A 16,693-nucleotide genomic window follows, 5' to 3' on the forward strand; every position below is an offset into this window, starting at 1 on the left:
CTACAGCACCCCGCCTTTAACTGCTCTGTAACTGAGACTTCTTGCTAATATTTCAGTTCAACGCACAGAGTAACTGGTTCTATTAATGGTTCCACATTTTTTTTTAACCTGATCCCTGTATACATGCTTCTGCCCTATAAACTCATAGTCCTTGCCTACTCTAACATTAGACGTGGCCGTGTTGCTTGCTTTTGTCAATGGGATGTTAACACACTTGATTCAGGAGAGGCTTAGAACACCCTTGTGCATTTCTGCTTTCTCTCTGCGGCATCTGCTTTCACCGTGAGAGCATGTCCAGGTTCATTTGCTGGGCAGTGGGGCACGTGGAGCACAGCTGAGTCACCCCAGACAAATAAGAGAGCCCAACCAAGATAAACAAATGTTTTAGTTGACCAGCTACGGACAGCCAGTGACGGAATAAGCCTCACCCAGCCCAGTGAAGAACAGACCTTCCCAGCTGACCCACAGAGTTGTGAGCAAAAATAAATGCTGACTGTTGGAAGTCACTGATTTTTGGTGGTTGTTTGTTACATACAGTTATTATGGCAATTGATGACTGATACAATCACTGGTGAAGGGAATTAACTTTTTTTTTGAGAGGGAGTTTCACTCTTGTTGCCCAGGCTGGAGTGCAGTGACGCAATCTCGGCTCACTGCAACCTCCGCCTCCTGGGTTTAAGTGATTCTCCTGCCTTGGCCTCCCAAGTAGCTGGGATTACAGACGGCTGGCTAATTTTTTTGTATTTTTAGCAGAGATGGGGTTTCACCATGTTGACCAAGGCTGGTCTCGAACTCCTGACCTCAGGTGATCCACCTGCCTTGGCCTCCCAAAGTACTGGGATTACAGGAGTGAGCCACCACCCCTAGCCAAGAATTAACTTTTTTTCTGAGCTCCTACTTTGGGCTATTAAACTGGAGGTTCTGGCAGTCTGTCTGTGTCACTGGAACATTCCTGATATCCCAGGATATTCCTGATAGTACCTGTACATAGTAGATACTCAATAAGCATTTGTTGAATCAATGAAAGTCAGGCAGTGTACCAGGCACTTTATATACATCATCTTGTTTGGACTCTACACAAACCTCCTCTACACCTGATTATTCCCATTTTACAGATGCAGAAAACTGAGGCCCAGAAGAAAAGTTACTGGTAGGAAACCCCAGAACTACAAAATGGTGGGACTAGAGTTTGAACTCAGGTTTGATTCCAAAGTCACCCCACACTCTTAAAGAAAAAGCCAGGGGTGAGACTGTCACCAGGCCCCAGATACCCAGCCTTCACCACTTTTAGAACAGCCCAGTGAAGCAGACCCTGACCGTCCCCAGTGCCCATGCTCCCCGAGGCCAGCCGCCCATCACCTCGTTGCTGATGGTTGAGTCCCTGTGCAACATCCGGTGCAGGTGGCTGTCCAGGCTGGCCCCAGATGAGCATTTGGCCAGGGCGGCCGCATGGGACTCCCGCTCCCTCTGCCGCACGATCGCCTCGCAGCCCAGCCACTCGGCCATGGTCTGTGCGTAGCAGGCATGAATCTGCTCGTCCACCTGCCAGGGCAGATGCAATGTCACCTGAGGTGTCAACAAAGGGGCCCATGGGGAGGGCCAGAGCAACCTGGAAGAGAGTGACTCTGACCCATCCAACATTCACGCAGTTAACATCCAGCACATATTAACTGAGCACCTACTATGCTACTCCTAGCACTGGTTAGGCTCTGAAGACACAGAGGGAGCAAGGCTACTTCTTTCTTTATTTCCCTCCTTCCTTTATTCATTCATGCACACATATATACATTTCAACTACTGAGTCCCTACTATGTGCTAGACAGTACACAGGCCCTGGGGATATAAAAGTGAGAAGACTGTTGCCTTTTTTCTTTCTTTTTTTTTTTTGAGAAAGAGTATTGCTCTGTCACCAGGCTGGAGCGCAGTGGCGCGATCTCGACTCACTGCAGCCTCCCAGATTCAAGGGATTTTCCTGCCTCAGCCTCCCACGTAGCTGGGACTACAGGCATGTGCCACCACGCCCAGCTAACTTTTGTATTTTTTTTTTTTTTAGTAGAGACGAGGTTTCACCATGTTGGCCAGGATGGTCTTGACCTCTTGACCTTGTGATTCGCCCCCTCAGCCTCCCAAAGTGCTGGGATTACAGATGTGAGCCACCGCGCCTGGCCAAAAGTGAGAAGACTGTTTCATTCTTTTTTACTACCTTCCCTCTCTCTTTCCTCATTCATTCACCCATTCATTCACTCATTCATTTAATTTGATAAGTACCTATTACATGCCAGGCACCACTAGCCACATGGAATACAAGATGAGCAAGATGCTAACCTTCCTCCACCCATCCACTCAATCAACGCATGACCTGAGGGCCTCCCATGTGCCCCACATGGGCTACAGGTGCTGAGGATACAATACGAATAAAACCAACCCTCTTCCTTTCCTTACAGCAATGGCCTTACAGAAGGGCCACAGATTCCCAGCTTTTTCCTTGTGGGATTCAACCAAGAGGTGGGGAGCTTCCACTGTCCCTGAGTGACACAGCCCAGGTAACAGGCTCTGCGTCTGCCAGACCTCTGGGCACCATGGGGACAGATAGGCTGACTTAGGTTAAGGAGAGGCAGGAGGGGAAAAGAGAGGGTGGGGAGCTCGACCCTCTCCTATGGTTACTCAGGACTTCGGGAGGGGGACTCAGGTCCATCCTGCCCAAGGGCCTCGCCTGAGCCGCTCCCTCCTGCCCACTTCCCTGAGACTCCTCCAAGCCCTCCCTACCCACCTCCCAATTCCCACTGCCATCCTAGGCCAGGGTTACACCACTTTCACCTAGATGCATGGCCCCAGCAGCCTCCATCCAGGTCTCTGTTGCAGCCGGGCCCCTCCGATTCATGCACCACTTAGCAGTCGTGATCCTTGTTTCCTCTCCAGCCTCCTCTCTCACTGCTGCTTCCACCATCCTAGTCCTGGATGTCTCAGCAACTCACGCCCACCATGCCCTTCCTGCCCCTCTCTAAACCCACGCGGACACACGCCACGTCACGCTGGTCTCCCCTCCAGACCTCTGCCTGTGCTGTCTTCTCTTCCCTTCTTCACCCTCTTGGCCTGAAAAGTAATTCCTTCCGATAATATAGGAACAACCAGCTCCTCCAGGAGTCTCCTCTGACCGCCTTCCCACCTGCCCGGCTTAGGTGCTTCCCATGTGCTCCTGCAGTCCTTGGGGCTGCCTCAATCCCACCAGGGACCACCACAACCCCCACAAAACTGGGATGGACCTCACCTAATGCGCTTCTGCGTCCTCCAGCTCTGAGCATGGGGCTCTGCACATCAGAGTTGTCAGTTACTGACTGCCCAGGAAGCCATCAGGCATGGGTGAAGTGTGGAGGGGCCTCACACCAGTACTGAGATGAACAGACATTTCACTGGCATGGGTCCTTATAATACAGAACTACAGAAACTTTCTGCTTTCAACTCTCCTTCAACTTTTCTGATTACTCCAGGGAGAAAGGGCCAGTCTGGTGCTCCTGTGCTTCCCACACTTCTCGATACTTTATAATCTCCCCTCCATCCTTTATTTATTTATTTTTTTTAAGATAGGTCTTACTGTGTCACCCAGGCTGAAGTGCAGTGGTGCAATCATAGCTCACTGCAGCCTCCAACTCTTGGGCTCAAGCAATCCTCCCATCTCAGCCTCCTGAGTAGCTAGGACTATAAGCACATGCTACCACGCCCAGCTAGTTTTTAAATTTTTTGTAGAGATGGGGGTCACGCTATTGTGCTCAGGCTGGTCTTGAACTCCTGGCCTCAAGCAATCCTCTTGCCTTGGCCTCCCAAACATAATCTCCCTTTTTAACAAAGAGAGGACAAGCCTTAGGCAGGCTATAACATCTACTTAGAACAGAATTGCACCATTTAGTCTTACTCTATTTTTATAGTTTCCTTCTATTCATGGCCAGTTATACTGGCTTCCTGTTTATGGCAGGGATATAAAATATCTTTTAAAGTAAGTTGTATAAATCTTAAGTGAGTCAATTTAAAGACAAATTTAAGTAAATAATAGTACAAGTGATACAAGAATATAGAGTGTAAAATACCACCAGATTTTAGGCTGGGTGCGGTTGGCTCACGCCTGTAATCCCAGCACTTTGGGAGTCTGAGGTGGGTGGATCACAAGGTCAGGAGTTCAAGACCAGCCTGGCCAACCTAGGGAAACCCCACCTCTACTAAAAATACAAAAAAAAAAAAAAAAAAAAAAAACTAGCCGGGCGTGGTGGCAGGCGCCTGTAGTACCAGCTACTTGGGAGGCTGAGGCAGGAGAATCGCTTGAACCCAGGAGACGGAGGTTGCAGTGAGCTGAGATTGCACCACTGCACTCCAACCTGGGCAACAGAGCGAGACTCCATCTCAAAAAAAAAAAATACACAAGCAGATGCAAAACCTGGTGAAATTCTAGTAAGGCCTGCAGTCTAGCTACTTGTATTGTGTCAACGTTAACGCTCTGCTTTTGACAGTATACTTTAGTTACATAAACTGTTACCACTGGGGAAAGCTGGGTGATGGGTATCTGGGACCTCTGTTACTATTTTTGCAGCTTCTTGTGAACTTATAATTACAGATGCTTCTCGACTTATGATGGAGTTATGTCCCAGTAAATGCATCATAAGTTGAAAATATCTTAAGTCAAAAATCCATTTAAGGCCAGGCGCAGTAGCTCATGCCTGTAATTCCAGCATTTTGGGAGGCCGAGGCAGGCAGATAACGAGGTCAGCAGTTCGGGGCCAGCCTGGCCAACATGGTGAAACCCCGTCTCTACTAAAAATACAAAAATTAGCTGGGCATGGTGGTGGGCACCTGTAATCCCAGCTACTTGGTAGGCTGAGGCAGGACAATCACTTGAACCTGGGAGGCGGAGGTTGCAGTGAACCAAGATTGCGCCACTGCACTCCAGCCTGGGCGACAGAGCAAGACTCCGACAGACAGAGACTCTACCTCAAAAAAAAAAAAAACCGAAAAACAGAATATGAAAACATTTAAAATTACACGTGTTATAATAATCAAGACAGAGTGGTACCGGCAGAAGGATAGATTCACAGATCACCAGAACAGAAGGGATAACCCAGAAACAGACCTACAAGTATGTTCCCAACTGTTTTTTTGTCGTTTTGTTTTTTTGAGACGGGGTCTTGCTCTATTGCCCAGGCTGGAGTGCAGTGGCGTGACTTCGGCTCACTGCAACCTCCACCTCCCAGGTTCAAGCAATTCTCCTGCCTCAGCCTCCTGAGTAGCTGGGACTACAGGCGCCTGCCAACCTGCCCAGCTGATTTTTTTTTTTTTTTGTATTTTTAGTAGAGACAGGGTTTCGCTATGTTGGTCAGGCTGGTCTTGAATTCCTGACCTCAGGTGATCCACCCGCCTCAGCCTCCCAAAGTGCTGGGATTACAGGCGTGAGCCACCACAGCCAGCCCCAACTGTTTTTGAACAGTGCAAGAGCAATTCAATGGAGGAAGGACATCTTTTCAACAAATGATGCTGGAGCAATTGAAGACCCAAAAGCAAAAAATGAACTTTGACCTAAATGACAGACTGTATATATATAAAAAAAACCCTCAAAAGATTTTATGTCAAATGTAAAATAGAAAATTTTTAGGATAAATCATAAGAGAAGATCTTCAGGACCTAGGGCTAGGCAAAATTTTCTTAGACTTGACACCAAAAGCATAATTCACAAAAGGAAAAATTGATAAACTGAGTTTCATTAAAAATTTAAAGATTTGTTTTGCAGAAGACCCTGCTTACAAGATGAAAAGTTACAGACTGGGAGGAAATATTTGGCAATCACCTATCTGAACAAAGGACTGTTATCAGAGTATATAAAGGACTCTCCAACTCCACAGGAAAACAAAACCAAACAATCCAATTAGAAGATGGGCAAAAGACATTAGCAGACATTTCACCAGAGAAGATACACAATGGCAAATAAACACATGAAAAGACCTTCAACTTCACTAGCCGTTTGGGAAGTGCAAATTATAACAATGAAATCTCAATTATCCGTGTCAGGTGGCTGAAATAAAAAATAGTGACAAGACAAAACTCTGGTCAAGATGCAAGTGTGGATCATTCCTATTTTGCTGGTGGACACAGAAAACGGTGTAGCCACTGCAGAGGTGTGGAAGTTTATTTTCTCCCCTTAGAGACAGGGTCTCCCCATGTTGCCCAGGCTGCACTAGAACTCCTGAGCTCAAGTGAACCTCTTGCTGGGACTACAGGCATGTGCTACAGTGAAAGTTTGTCAGTTTCATATAAACATGAAACTGAACACGCAACTACTATATGACCCAGCAATTACATTCTTACTCATTTATCCCAGAGAAATGACAATTTATGCTCATACAAAAACTGTACACGAATGTTCATTACAGCTTGATCTGTAACAGCCAAAAAACTAGAAACAACTCAGCTGTCTAGCAACAGGTGCTACAGCCTATCATGGAATACTACTCAGCCATCAAAAGGAATTCACTCTCGATACTCTCAACAACTTGGATGAGGTTTTATGCTGAGTGAAAAAAAGTCAATCCCAAAACGTTACACACTGTATCATTCCATTTATATAATATCCTTGAAATGATAAAATTATAGAAATGAAGAATATATTATTAGTGGTTGCCAGGGATTGGGGCCAGGGTGTGGGTACGGGGGAGGTGAGTCTGGCTATAAAAGGACAACGTGGGGTTCCTTATAGCATCAAAAATGTTCTGCATGTGGGCTGTGGTGATGGACACAGATCTACACACGTGAGAAAACTGTAGGGAAACACACACACACACACACACACACACACAAACAAATGAGTACAAGTAAAACTGGGAAAGTCTGATTAAGATGAGTATATTATACCATGCCAATACTCTGGTTCCGATATTTTACTACCTTACAGTTTTGCAAGATGTTACCATCAGAAAAAAATTGGGTAAAAGATGCACGATATTTCTCTGCATTAATTTCTTACAACTACATGTGAATCTACACTTAGTCCAAAACTTAAAAGCCTAAAAATTGCATATGTGGCTAGTGTTATGTTTCTATTGGACAGCGCTGCCTTCAGGTTCCCATCTTTCCCGTATCTCCCTCCCCTTCCTTCGTCCAGCATGAAACCAGAGCTCCCCAGCCCCACAGTATCTGGCTCCTTTTGTTGCGAAAGACCCCAGTGCCCATGGTGGGTAACCGACCTCTTTCCTTTCCGTTTCCGTCATCCCGAACTGGTAGTGGCCCAGGAGGAAGGGCCACACGGCCTTGCGGATCTCAGGCTGGATGCCCCCATAGTAGATGAGGCGCAGCAGCTCCCGCTCCTCGTAACTCTGTGGTGGGTGGGGAGGAGCAAAGAGTTTGGTCAACAGAAAAACAGGAGGTGGCTTTAGTAGAGACGGAGTTTCATCATGTTGGCCAGATTGGTCTTGAACTCCTGACCTCCAGTGATCTGCCTGCCTCAGCCTCCCAAAGTGCTGGGATTACAGGTGTGAGCCACTGCACCCAGCCACCCTGAGCTATCTTCTTTTTTTGAGACAGAGTCGCTCTGTCACCCAGGCTGGAGTGCAGTGGTGTGATCTTGGCTCACTGCAACCTCCGCCTCCCAGGTTCAAGTGCTTCTTCTGCCTCAGCCTCCCGAGTAGCTGGATTACCAGTACTTGCCACCACATCCAGCTAATTTTTGTTTTTTTAGTAGAGATGGGGTTTCACCATGTTGGCCAGGCTGGTCTCAAACTCCTGACCTCACGTGATCCGCCCTCCTTGGCCTCCCAAAGTGCTGGGATTACAGGTGTAAGCCACCACACCTGGCCACCCTGAGCTACCTTCTCACCAATATTCCTCAACTCCTGTGCACTTATCCTTCTAGAATACTAATTGGCAACGCCCTAACTGTATCATTATGATCTACTTCCATGATCTACCTGGGGGTATGATCTACTTCTATGATCTACTTCCGTGGTCCAGCAGTCCTGCTTCTTCGACCTAGCCCTCAGATATCCTGGCGTGAATAAGCAAAGCCATAGGCACTTGGGTATTTGTCGTGGCATCGTATGAAAAAATCAAACCCAGGCAACTCTCCAGCTGCGCATCGATGGGTGAACATGTGTCCCTACACGGGTATGCAACAGAGATGTAAAAGAGTGTGGGATACAACTATGGGAACCCACATAAAAAGGTGTTCAGATGGGCGCGGTGGCTCACGCCTGTAATCCCAGCACTTTTGGGAAACCGAGGCGGGCAGATCATGAGGTTAGGAGTTCCAGACCAGCCTGGCCAATATGGTGAAACCCCGTCTCTAAAAATACAAAAATTAGCGGGGCGCAGTGGTACCCAACTACTTAGGAGGCTTAGGCAGAAGAATCGCTTGAACCTGGGAAGTGGAGCTTGCAGTGAGCCGAGATTGCACCACTGCACTCCAGCCTGGGCAACAGAGTGAGACTCTGTCTCAAAAAAAAAAAAAAAAAAAAAAAAAAAGATGTTCAATGTGTATCGTTAAGTGAAAAAAAAAAAAGTTGTAAAACATATGTAGGATGAGCCCATTTTTATAAAAAGAGAAAGGGCAGGCTATCATGAATTAATATTTTAATTAATTTTCAGCCCATTTTTGCCGTGTGCTTATTTGAAAATATTATCTTGCAATTATTAGTCTTGACTCAGCTCTAGGAAAATTTCTTGGCTGGGCGCAGTGGCTCACACCTGTAATCCCAGCACTTGGGGAGGCTGAGGTGGGCAGACCACCTGAGGTCGGGAGTTTGAGACCAGCCTGACCAACATGGAGAAACCCCGTCTCTACTTAAAATACCGGGCATGATGGCGCATGCCTGTAATCCCAGCTACTTGGGAGGCTGAGGCAGGAGAATTGCTTGAACCCAGGAGGCAGAGGTTGCGGTGAGCCAAGATTGTGCCATTGCACTCCAGCTTGGGCAACAAGAGCAAAACTCCATTTCAAAAAAAAAAATTATCGAAAGCAAATTAATCCAAAGTGAACAATTCTAGCTGCTACATCATACACTAATATCTTTTGTGCACACTAGGATGACTTTAACAGGTATATGATGCATTGTGGGGCTGAGTTTGTCTGTTTTCTTTCTAAAATTTCATTTTCAGGCAAAGGTTTTGCAGCTACAATTAGTCAAGCTGCGGGGCCAGCAGGTCCTAACTGCACATGCACGGTGGGAAGGCTGCCCTGAAGGGCCCCGGGGCCTGTTCCCTCTCACCTATTCACATTCCAATATTAAAAGCCTATTTCACTTTAGTCTTAGGTGTACTCAACCATAATGGCAAGCTCATTTTTGTATTTTTAGTAGAGATGGGGTTTTACCATGTTGGCCAGGCTGGTCTCGAACTCCTGAACTCAAGTGATCCACCTGCCTGGGCCTCCCAAAGTGCTGGGATTACAGGCGTGAGCCACTGTGCCCGGCCCAGCTGATGCTTAATAATAAATGCTTATAGACCGATTTGTTCTTTACTACTTCCAGGTGAGCATATGTTTTACCTCCCATTCAATCTCCCTACTCATGGGCAGAAGTGAGCTGTAGGTCTTGGAACTCTCAAGAAGAGAAGGGGAACTCCAATTTGCATATGCAGAATCCAAGCACATCAGCTCGAGTCCTGGGCTTATTTCTCAGATAATAAGATGACCCCCCTGGAGCCTCTGCATCACTGCAGACCAAGCCCGGCTAAGCCTTACTGTGCTGTCCTGAAGGTACTGCTCCCAGATCCCGGCTGTCAGCCCCTGTCCAGCATCGCAGGGCAAGTCCGGAGACACGATCATGTGATTGACCAGGGCTGACAGGTGGGTCCTCACGGTGGACAGGTGTCTGCAGTAGGCCAGCCCTGTTGAGGGAGGGAGGGCAAGTGTCATCATCCACCACCTGAAGCCCCTCACCTTGTCTCATGGGGCCTCCCAAGTGCTGTCCCATGCCCCATTTTTTAAAATTTTTGTTTCGAGACAGGGTCTTGCTCTATTATTTATTATTATCATGGCTCACTGCAGCCTCAACCTCCCAGGCTGATGCGATCCTCTCACCACAGCCCCCTGAGTAGCTGGGACTGGAGGCACGAGCCAGCATGTCTGGCTAATTTTTTATTTTTTGTAGAGCCGGGGTTTCACCATCTTGCCCAGGCTGGCCTTGAACTCCTGGACTCAAGTGATCCTCCTGCTTCAGCCTCCCGAAGTGCTGGGATTACAAGCACAAACCACTGCACCTGGCCCACTCCTGTTCTTACTAAACGCCATGACTCAGTGAATTCTCGTCAACTTCCCCTTTTCCAGACAAGGAAGATGGAGCTTGATGCACTTGCTGGCTGGACTGCTAAATAGCTCTATAACCACAGGGAAGTCTTATCACCTTCCTCAGCCTCAGTCAGGGTGACGGCACCCTTCTCTGCTCTAAGCCAAAGCATTTAACTCATAGGCTAGAGGCAGAGAAGGGGCAGAAAGGAAGGTGGCCAGTGACTCTGTGGGCTTGCTGTGCCTCTGTCTGCCTCTAATCCATACAGCAAGAAAGAGAATGTGAAATGTGGACAACTCCTGTTCAAATTGCAGCTGAATGAGTATTTATCCAAAAGAAAGGAAATCAAAGAGATATCTGCACCCTCATGTTTACCACAGCACCCTTCACAATAGCCGAGATACAGAATGAACCTAAGTGTCCATCAATGAATGAATGGATAAAGAAACCGTGGTATACAAATGCAATGGAATATTCAGCCATAAAAAGAATGAAATCCTCTCATGTGCAGCAACGTGGATGGAACTGGAGGTTATGTTAAGCAAAAAATGTGAGGCACAGAAAGACAAATATCATATGTTCTTTCTTACAATGGAATCTAAAAAAGTAGTTTTCATGGAGGTAGAGAGTGGACTGGTGGTTACCAGGGGCTGGGAATGGAAGGAGGTAGGAGGAGGATGCAGAGACGTTGGTTAATGGTACAAAAATACAGTTAGATGGAACACATTCTTGTATTGGATGGTATAGTAGGGAAATTATAGTTAATAATTTATTGTATATTTCAAAATAACTATAAAAGAAGAACCATAATGTTCCCCAAATGAAGATAAATGTTTGAAGTGATGAATTTCACAATGACCTGGACTTGATCAATACACAATGGATACATCTATCAAAATATCCTATGTCCCCCTAAAATATGTACAACCACAATATATGTATCAAAAAATAAATTAAAAACAGGGCAGTCCAGTGGCTCAAGCCTGTAGTCCCTGCACTTTGGGAAGCCTAGGTGGGCAGATTTGTTGAGCCCAGCAGTTCAAGACCAGCCTAGGCAACAAGGTGAGACCATATCTCTACAAAAAAAATACAAAAAAATTAGCCAGACATGATGCCACGTGCCTGTAGTTCCAGCAACTCACGCCTGTAGTTCCAGCTACTTGGGAGGCTAAGGTGAGAGGATCGCTTGAGCCAGGGAGGTAGAGGCTGCAGTGAACCGTAATTGTGCCACTGCACTCTAGCTGGGATGACAAGGCGAGACCCTGTCTCAAAAAAACAGAAAATAAAAATAGAAATTTTAAATTTTAAAAAAAGAAAACAAAAATTGCAGCCGAATTAAAAAGACCCCCCTAAGTCAGTAACCAGGGAGATGCTGAAGGGGCACCAAGTTTGCTTTCAAAGATGGCCCTGCCTTCTTAAAGCATGCCTACCAACGTGCCACCCCTTATCTGGCCCACACTGGCACCTGGAGGATGTTAGGTAAAGTGCCTGAGCAAATGCCAGCCTCTGCTGTTTGCTCTGGCTGTGCCCCTTCCTTCTGGCTCTCCAAGACTATTTCATCCTCAATTCTCAGAGAGAACCCTGGACCTTCTGGAGAATGCAGACTAAACCTTAACAAAAGAGACAATCATAGTGATGATGATGAGGAGGAGGATGATGACAATGATATAATAGCTAACACACAACACACACTGCATGGCAAGGAGCTATTCCCAGAGTTACATAACTTATCTCATCCCATTCTCCCCACAACCCTAGAAATTAGTTACTACTATTATCTCCATCTTTTTTTTTCTTTTTGAGACGGAGTCTCGCTCTCTCGCCCAGGCTGGAGTGCAATGGTGTGATCTTGGCTCACTGCAACCTCCGCCTCCTGGGTTGAAGCGATTCTCCTGCCTCGGCCTCCCGAGTAGCAGAGACTGCAGGCGTGCGCCACCACACCCGGCTAATTTTTTTTGTATGTTTAGTAGAGATGGGGTTTCACCATGTTAGCCCAGCTGATCTCGAAATCTTGACCTCAGGTGATCCGCCCGCCTCGGCCTTCGGAAGTGCTAGGATTACAGGCATGACACCATGCCTGACCATATTATAGATGGAGTAAACTGAGGTACAAACTGGTTATGTCACTTGCCCAAGTCACATCGCTGGGATCTGAAACCAGGCCACCTCGCTCCAGAACTCGGGTTCTCGGTCACCGTCACGGATGAGCCACATCGACCAACAACATTGTTCCAGACCCATCTCAACCCCCCACCCCTTCCTGCAGGAAGAGCTTCCATTTGGGTCTAATAAATACTTGCCCAAAGCCTGCTTCGTGCCAGGTCCTGCATTAGGCACTGCAGATGGGTGGTAACAGAACAGATAAAACCCCTGCCCTAGTGGAGTCACACTCTCCCCGCCTCTCCAGGCACTCAGGGTGTGAGCGCCACTGCTGTTTCACAGGCCCATGCAGGTTGTATTAAGATATTTCTAGAATCCCTGAATATACACACACGTTTTATCTTCCCCATATAGGCTGTGAGGCTGGGGAAATAAAACCGAAAAATCAAGACAGCGGGGAAGGGCATGACGGCGCATGCCTGTAATCCCAGCACTTTGTGAGGCTGAGGTGGGTGGATCACCTGAGGTCAGGAGTTTTGAGACCAGCCTGGCCAACATGGTGAAACCCTGTCTCTACTAAAACAGAAAAATTAGCTGGGTGTGGTGGCAGGTGCCTGTAATCCCAGCTACTCGGGAGGCTAAGGCAGGAGAACGGCATGAACCTGGGAGGTGGACCTTGCAGTGAGCTGAGATCACGCCACTGCATTCCAGCCTAGGCGACAGAGTGAGACTCTCCCTCAAAAAAAAAAAAAAAAAAAAGGCTAGGCATGGTGGCTCATGCCTATAATCCCAGCACTTCGGGAGGACGAGGCGAGTGGATCACAAGGTCAGGAGATCAAGACCATCCTGGCTAACACAGTGAAACCCCGTCTCTACTAAAAATACATAAAATTAGCCGGGTGTGGTGGTGGGCACCTGTAATCCCAGCTACTCGGGAGGCTGAGGTGGGAGAATAGCGTGAACCCGGGAGGCGGAGGCTGCAGTGAGCGGAGATCACACCACTGCACTCCAGCCTGGGTGACAGAGCAAGACTCTGTCTCAAAAAAAAAAAAAAAAAAAAAAAAAAAAAGAAAAGATAAGACAGCAGAGAGGAAAACACAAAGCTTTTGGAGTCAGACAGGCCAGGATCTGAGTCCCAGCTCTGCTGCTTGTTAGCTGTGTGACCTTAGACAAGTCATTTTGCCTCTCTGTGCCTTAGTGTCTTCATCTGTTAAATGGAAACAATCAGAACACAAATATTATGAATTTAATATTTAAGTTTTGGGGGAGGGATAAGGTCACCTTACTCGTGCTGCAGCTTCTGCTCATGAGAGAAGGAAACTGACATTCATTGAGCATCTACAGCATGCAATACTAGGCGCTAGGGGCTTTCTACGTGGTCCTCATTCAATCCTGAAAACAAGTCCTCTGCTGCAGCACCTGGGGATGCAGTGGTGATTAAACCAAATCTCTGCCCCCAGGGGACCCCACTGTCAGGACCCAGGGATAAAATTTCTCCCGTCAGCAGACAAGGAAACTGAGGCTCAGAGAGGTTCATGTAATGTCACTAAAACCAGACATTTAGGGAATAGAGAAGGAGAGGTCCAGATTCCAGAGCCAGTATCTCTTGATGTTGCTGGCATACAGCAGGCACCAATAGCTGCTCCACGGAGACACACTGGCAATGAAGCCCTATACGTACATCCATAGAAGGCTCTGGAGAGGATCTGGTACTTCATATTGTCACAGAGAAGTTTCAGGGGAGCCCTGCAGGTGGAGAAAGAGGGAGATGCTTAGAATAGATCCAAACACAGCCCAGATTTTCTGGAGAGGGTAACCATGTGTTATCTCTAGAGGGCAGATTAAAATCAACCACTCAGGGGGACTGTAGGGAGGGCACCTATTATCTCTACTTGTACAGCATTATCGCCTCTTCTGCTACCAGCCCCAATATTCCCCTGAGAAATCACGCTCTCCACAACTCTCTGTCTGTGTGGTTTGCATGGGGATGACTCTGCCCACTACAAGACTCAGGTTGGAGTCATAGTGATTGGGGCAGAGATGGTCATGTGACCCAACCTGAGCCAGTGAGAATTAGCCCTGGGACTTTTGTTGGAATTACTAGGTAACACACACTTCTCTGCTTGGGTTTCTAAGCCAGTGGGATATCAGGCAGTGGCTGCTGGGAGCCATCTTTGCCACTGCATAGGAAGCGCCTGTCTGAGGATGGAACCATCATAGAGGCAAGCAGAGCCAAGAGCTGAAGAAACAGAGATTCCTATTTCGATCATCTGTATCCAGCCATGCTTGAAGCCACTGTGTCTCTGAACTTCTCAGTTATGCCAACACATTTCCTTTTTTACTTGAACCAGTTTGAAGTGGGTTTCTATCCCTTGCAGAAAGCGTTCTGATTTCTAAAGTGATCCAGTTGAATCAAGCTGAACCAAATTGGGATTCGGAATCTGGCTGATTGCTAAGTAGGTGACATCTCAAAGCTTCCCTTTGTGTGAGAATTTTTGGGAATTTTTTGGCTAAAAGAGGTGAGAGGAGTCAGATTCTAGCATTGTTGGAGAAATCCAGGACACTGAAGGGAGTGTTGTACACTCTCATAGAGGATAGAATGGAAGAGTATCTGCATATTTGTTCTCAGGACATCCCAGGAGAGATCCAGAAAAACAGGTAGAGTGGGGCAGGGCAGGAGGAGCATAGCTGAAGTCCTCCACTTAGGCATAAGGAGGCAGGTAGGAAAATTAAGCAGGAAAGAGTCCCCCTTTGTGCCCTCAGGTTGGTGAGGCTCAGACTTGCTCAGGTTACGTGAGAATAGGATCGCATCAACAGCTTTCCCACTGTAGACTTCGCTTTCTGCAAGGTAGTGAGTTCTCCATCACTCAAGGTGTGTAAGCAGATGCTACAACAGGAGAGGGGGCAATGGGTTACAGCAGCCTTTCTCACTGGTCCATGGACCATCAGCCCAAGAGTTACTTGGAGTTTCTCCAACATGTGGATTCCTGGGTCCTGCACATACCTACTCAGTCAGGACCTCTAGGAAGTAGTCCAGGAACTGGTATGTCTTGCCACCTAGCCCAGGTGATTCTGATGCACAACAAGAGAATCTTCAGGCCGGGTGCAGTAGCTCATGCCTGTAATCCCAGCACTTTGGGAGGCCAAGGCAGGCAGATCACTTGAGGTCAGAAGTTCGAGACCAGGCCGGGCGCGGTGGCTCACGCCTGTAATCCCAGCACTTTGGGAGGCCGAGACCGGCAGATCACGAGGTCAGGAGATCGAGACCATCCTGGCTAACACGGTGAAACCCCGTCTCTACTAAAAAATACAAAAAAAAAAAAAAAAAACTAGCTGGGCGAGGTGGCGGGCGCCTATAGTCCCAGCTACTCGGGAGGCTGAGGCAGAAGAATGACGTGAACCCGGGAGGCGGAGCTTGCAGTGAGCTGAGATCCGGCCACTGCACTCCAGCCTGGGCAACAGAGCGAGACTCCGCCTCAAAAAAAAAAAAAAAAAAAAAAAAAGAAGTTCGAGACCAGCCTGGACAACATAGTGAAACCCCATCTCCACTAAAAACACAAAAATTAGCCAGGAATGGTGGTGCGTGCCTGTAGTCCCAGCTACTCGGGAGGCTCAGTCAGGAGAATTGCTTAAACATGGGAGGTGAAGGTTGCAGTGAGCTGAGATCACCCCATTGCACTCCAGCCTGGGCAAGAGAGACTCCGTCTCAAAAAAAAAAAAAAAAAAAAGAATCTCCAGTAATATTAGCACTTCTCAAACTTTAAAGTATACACATGGTCTTGAAACCGTGTTAAATACAGGTTCTGATTCAGGAAGTTTGGGATGAGAGACTCAGAATTTGCCCAGGTGCTGATGTTGGTTCATGGACCACACCCTGAGAAACCAGGGGGTTGGATGACTTCAAAAATTTGATGCCGACTCCCACCCCTTACATCCTATGGCTGATGACTGGACCATCCACTGGGACAGAAGCCCCACAAGGACAAAAGGGTTCCATTCTCTCAGGCCAGGCCAGGTCGGACCAGGTAAAAACAAAACCAGTCTCATGAACTGGCTGAATAGTTTCAAAGAGACGAAAGATCTATGGGCAAACAGGAGATGAGCTTGAGATTTAACTTTATACAACAAAACAGGAAGTATCATTTACTGAACAGTACCATGTGCAGGTGCCACATTCTGTCCACTTTAAACCATTACCTGAGCTGGTCCTTACCACAGCCATATAAAGTAAGAACTGGAATTCCCACTGTGTGGAGGCGTAAACTGAGATGTGGTTGTCATTAAATTAGAGTTCTGGGATTATTCTGCCTTCTAAGTGTATGGTAGGACTGCACTTGCTG

The 16,693-nt window shown here is 47.3% G+C and overlaps 1 protein-coding gene across 3 annotated transcripts in view; it reads right to left on the reverse strand.

Annotated features, from left to right (window-relative positions):
• Window positions 1-16,693, reverse strand: part of LOC105495748 (small G protein signaling modulator 1) — a 119,257-nt gene that overhangs the window by 33,232 nt on the left and 69,332 nt on the right. For all 3 annotated transcript variants that reach the window (XM_071080299.1, XM_071080300.1, XM_071080301.1), the window contains 4 exons: window positions 14,035-14,099; window positions 9,710-9,855; window positions 7,221-7,349; window positions 1,360-1,542 (listed from right to left, as the gene is read on the reverse strand). In XM_071080299.1, the coding sequence (XP_070936400.1) occupies window positions 1,360-1,542; window positions 7,221-7,349; window positions 9,710-9,855; window positions 14,035-14,099 (523 nt within the window). The remainder of the gene's footprint in view (window positions 1-1,359; window positions 1,543-7,220; window positions 7,350-9,709; window positions 9,856-14,034; window positions 14,100-16,693) is intronic.

The sequence above is a fragment of the Macaca nemestrina genome, chromosome 15, assembly GCF_043159975.1.
Source record: "Macaca nemestrina isolate mMacNem1 chromosome 15, mMacNem.hap1, whole genome shotgun sequence".
NCBI classification, from domain to species: domain Eukaryota; kingdom Metazoa; phylum Chordata; class Mammalia; order Primates; family Cercopithecidae; genus Macaca; species Macaca nemestrina.